At 38.4% G+C, this 3889-nt stretch overlaps 1 protein-coding gene across 2 annotated transcripts; it reads right to left on the bottom strand.

Annotated features, from left to right (window-relative positions):
• Window positions 1-605: 605 nt before the first annotated feature.
• LOC107664326 (probable palmitoyltransferase ZDHHC24) lies at window positions 606-3562 on the bottom strand. 2 transcript variants are annotated; one of them, XM_016454853.1, is made up of 4 exons: window positions 3254-3562; window positions 2621-3016; window positions 2229-2506; window positions 606-1151 (listed from the first exon to the last, which is right to left on the bottom strand). In XM_016454853.1, exons 2-4 carry the CDS (start codon window positions 2923-2925, stop codon window positions 859-861), a joined length of 876 nt encoding a protein of 291 aa, XP_016310339.1. In that variant the 5' UTR covers window positions 2926-3016; window positions 3254-3562; the 3' UTR covers window positions 606-858. The 2 variants fall into 2 exon arrangements, with proteins under 2 accessions (XP_016310339.1, XP_016310340.1); XM_016454854.1 differs by having other exon boundaries at window positions 3250-3562.
• Between the last annotated feature and the right edge of the window lie 327 nt (window positions 3563-3889).

Genomic DNA, 3889 nt, shown 5'->3' on the forward strand with positions numbered 1-3889 from the left:
ATCTTTTTGATTCACAAGATGTTAACTGATGGACCGGAGTCGTGTGGATTATTTGTGGATTATTCTGATGTTTTTAACAGCTGTTTGGACTCTCATTCTAACTGGACCGGAGTCGTGTGGATTATTCTGATGTTTTTAACAGCTGTTTGGACTCTCATTCTAACGGCACCCATTCACTGCAGAGGATCCATTGGTGAGCAAGTGATTCTAAATTTCTCCAAATCTGTTCTGATGAAGAAACAGACTCATCTATATCTCGAATGACCTTAAATAAAGTAACTTTTCATCAAATGTTCATTTTTGGGTAATCCTTAAAGATATATCTAAAAATGAATATCACTGCATTAGATAACAAAAAAAACAGAAAACCAAATGGCATTTATTTTAAAGAAAGATTACAAACATTGGTACTGATTCAAAATGACAAATATAAGACTTGAGATAAACAATATTCAGTTCCATAAAAAAAAAACGTGTTTTATAACTCAGGACAAAAGAAAATGACAGCTTGGCATAAAGCATATTCACATTTGTTTGAACAGATTATTTGGCACATCAATCAAAAATAAATAAAATTAAAAAAAGAGCAAGAGGAGAGTAAAACAATTCAATCAGAAAAAAATACTTCCCCTTTCCAAAAAAATATTTGCTTTACGAAAGCAAAGATTGCACAATAGAACAAGGGAGAAAAAAAAGCATAATAAAATATTTAAAATTATGTACTTTACATACATCAAATTAACACCAATTAAAACCACCAGAATGCAACCGCTGCTTCAGGCTCAACAACATGCCATTCTGCATCAGCTGGGCCAATGTATTAAAATTGCAATGAGAAAATATCTATCAGTGCACACCCTACTTCATGGGCTCTAGCGAACCAGTCACCTTGAAGTTTATGCCATCTCCAGGCAGCGGGGAAGGTATCAATGGACAGAGCCAGCAGATGTACCAGTACTTGCCCAAGCATTCCCTGATGTTGGCCAACGCTCCCAGGTTGTAAGGCTGCCGTGTGGAGTACCACTCACGTGTAGTCTGTCCTTTCAGCATCAGAACCACATGAAAGAAGAGGAAGGCAGCAACCAATAGGAAGCCCACTACACAAGTGTCGGCAATGAATGCAAAAGCAAACGCTCGTGCCGTCACCTGTCCTGTGATTAAAGAAGAACAGATGTTAATGGATATTTGTGTGACAATTTAAAAGGGGTCATAAAATACATTTAAGTATTTTATTTTTTGCTATAAATCAGAATTTTCACTTCCATTTTCCACTACCTTTATGGCCCTTAGAATTAAATTTATTTAACATAACCCTAATAAATTAAATTAGTTTTTGTTGTTGCTGCACCTATTCAAAAATATGGGGTCAATAAGACTTTTTCATGTTTTTGAATGAAGTCTCTTATGCTCACCAAGGCTGCATTTATTTGGTCAAAAATACGTAACAGTAATAGTGTAAAATATTATTTACATTTTCTATTTTAATATGTATATAAAAAAATGTATTTATTCCCATGATGGCAAAGCTGAATTTTTACTTAGTAGCCATTTCTCCAGTCTTCAGTGTCACATGATCCTTCAGAAATCATTAAAAAAATGTTCAGGATTCTTTGATGAACAGAAAGCATTTATTTAAAATAGAACTCTTTTGTTACATTATACATGTCTTTACTGTTTTGATCAATTTAATGCATCCTTGCTGAATATAAATATTAAACCCCCCCCAATAAAACATTACCAACCCCAAAGTCTATGAAGTCACTCTTGCATTTTCAAAATATCCTCATCTATGTTATTTGAATTTATTCATTTAGCAGATGCTTTTATCCAAAATGACTTATAAATAAGCAACATATCAAAAACGCCAGCCAAGATAATATCACCCTATTAAAATCAGCACAATTCAACAGCTATACTGTGTTCAATACTCTGAAAAAATAGCATTTAGGTTTGCAGGGCACCAAAACACATATAGTCTAAAAAAAAAAAAAATCAACAAATGGAATATGTGGAGCCAGCGCAGCACAAGCCCTTGAAACTCTCTCACACTGGCTTCAGACCATCGTCATTGTTGAGATTTTGACTACGTAGTAAGTTTTGACTTAGAAAATGTACAGTATATTTCCACAGCACACTCAACTCTCATTTTAAAAAGTGGAGGAAAGTTTGATTTCTCATGATATTACGCATTTCTCAGAGCAGACACTGATAATAAATTTCATACTTACCAGAGACGAGCATTATCCAGGGCATGAGCAATAACAAGACGCTGTGAAATGTTACACCCTCCTTCAGGATGACAATGAAGACCTCAGCATTCATTACTACTGCATAAAGCAGCCCTGCCCACATGAAGAACAGACAGGTCAGGAAATACCGGTAATTGTAGAAACCAACACACTGGCCAAAAAACACACAGTGGTGATCACGCCGCAGCACACACACATTGCAATCGTAGCAGTGTGAGCATCGCGGAGGAGTGTGTGTCTCACACTTGTAACAGTACCTGCCATAAAAGAGGAAAATATCAAATTATAATGGTTTACTCATCCTCAAACAGAGATTTAGGAGCATAAATAAATGATATATAAACACCGTACAATCAAAACAAAACAATTACCTCCACCCTTGACCCAATGCATCGCCTCCAAGAAACACTCCGCGAATACTTGGGTTAGTTTTGACAAACAACGATGCATTCCAGGTTATATTTCCCAACATGAAGTACTGAGCGAAGAGATGCATGGCCTTCCACATGGTGGACCACTCAGTCTTCTTCTGTTCTGGCTCAAGGGGAGCCTCGACCAGCACCAAATAACTAACCTCGGCAGTGATGGAGAACACCAGCAAAGCGTTCAGAACGATAGGCAGATGACGACCGGACGACTCCACCTTACACCATAGTCTACTCATGAACCTAGCCATGTTTTCAGCTTTAAATCATCCGCTGCGCGAAACTCTACCTGCTCAACCCTTTTCCTAAATGTAAAGCCGCTCGATTCACGTTTGCTCGAATCTGAACACAAAAATAAAAAAAGATGGCCAATTGAGAGAAGCATTAAAAACCCTTCAAAAGTCTGTTGGTTAAACGACATTTATAGAAGCTGCAACAAATAGGGAGCTTACTAGTAATAAATAGGACACTGCTAACTCTGACAGATAACACACTGAATGCTCCAGTCACATTGACAGCAGCTATCGATTAGAAACTATAAAACACTCCTACGATTTCCTTTTATTAATACATACCGACCTGTCATTCCATTCAGAGTATCTTTTCGACGATAAATGCAGAACAAATGATACCCTGCTGGCTGCTGTCTTTAACAATGAACTGGTGCTGCAGGCTAACAACATTTGGCACTGACAGGTCTGTTCCAACTGAAACGGTCCCTCTTCTTCTTCTTTCTTGGCTTTTGCAACTTGTACTTATTGCATATCGCCACCTACTGTACAGCCCTCTTCTTCATTGGAGTTTTACGGCAGTTGGCATCCACAGTGTTGCATTACTGCCGAAACGGTCCCTCTACAAGAGTTCCACGCGGAAATACCGGGTGTGCCTCACGCGTCCTAAGAAGTGAAGCTGCTGGCCCTTTGATCGCCCCCCGGTGGCTGGCTGCAGTACAGGTCATAAACCCCGCCCTCTCTATGTAAACGAATGGGACTTCGTAAAAAAATAATTACGCTTCCAATACAATTTTCCAAAAGATGGTTTTGGTCGTTTAAGGTAGTTGTTATCACACTGATATATGTTAAAGGGGTCATATGATGCGATTTCAATTGTTCCTTTCTCTTTGGAGTGTTACATGCTAGAGGTCTGCTGGACCCGACCGGATTTTTTGCGCTGCGGGATTAAATGGCCAAAACGCGGTAGCAGTCGGTAACTCTG

The sequence above is a fragment of the Sinocyclocheilus anshuiensis genome, unplaced genomic scaffold (genome assembly GCF_001515605.1).
Source record: "Sinocyclocheilus anshuiensis isolate Anshui unplaced genomic scaffold, SAMN03320099.WGS_v1.1 scaffold111, whole genome shotgun sequence".
Lineage (NCBI taxonomy): Eukaryota > Metazoa > Chordata > Actinopteri > Cypriniformes > Cyprinidae > Sinocyclocheilus > Sinocyclocheilus anshuiensis.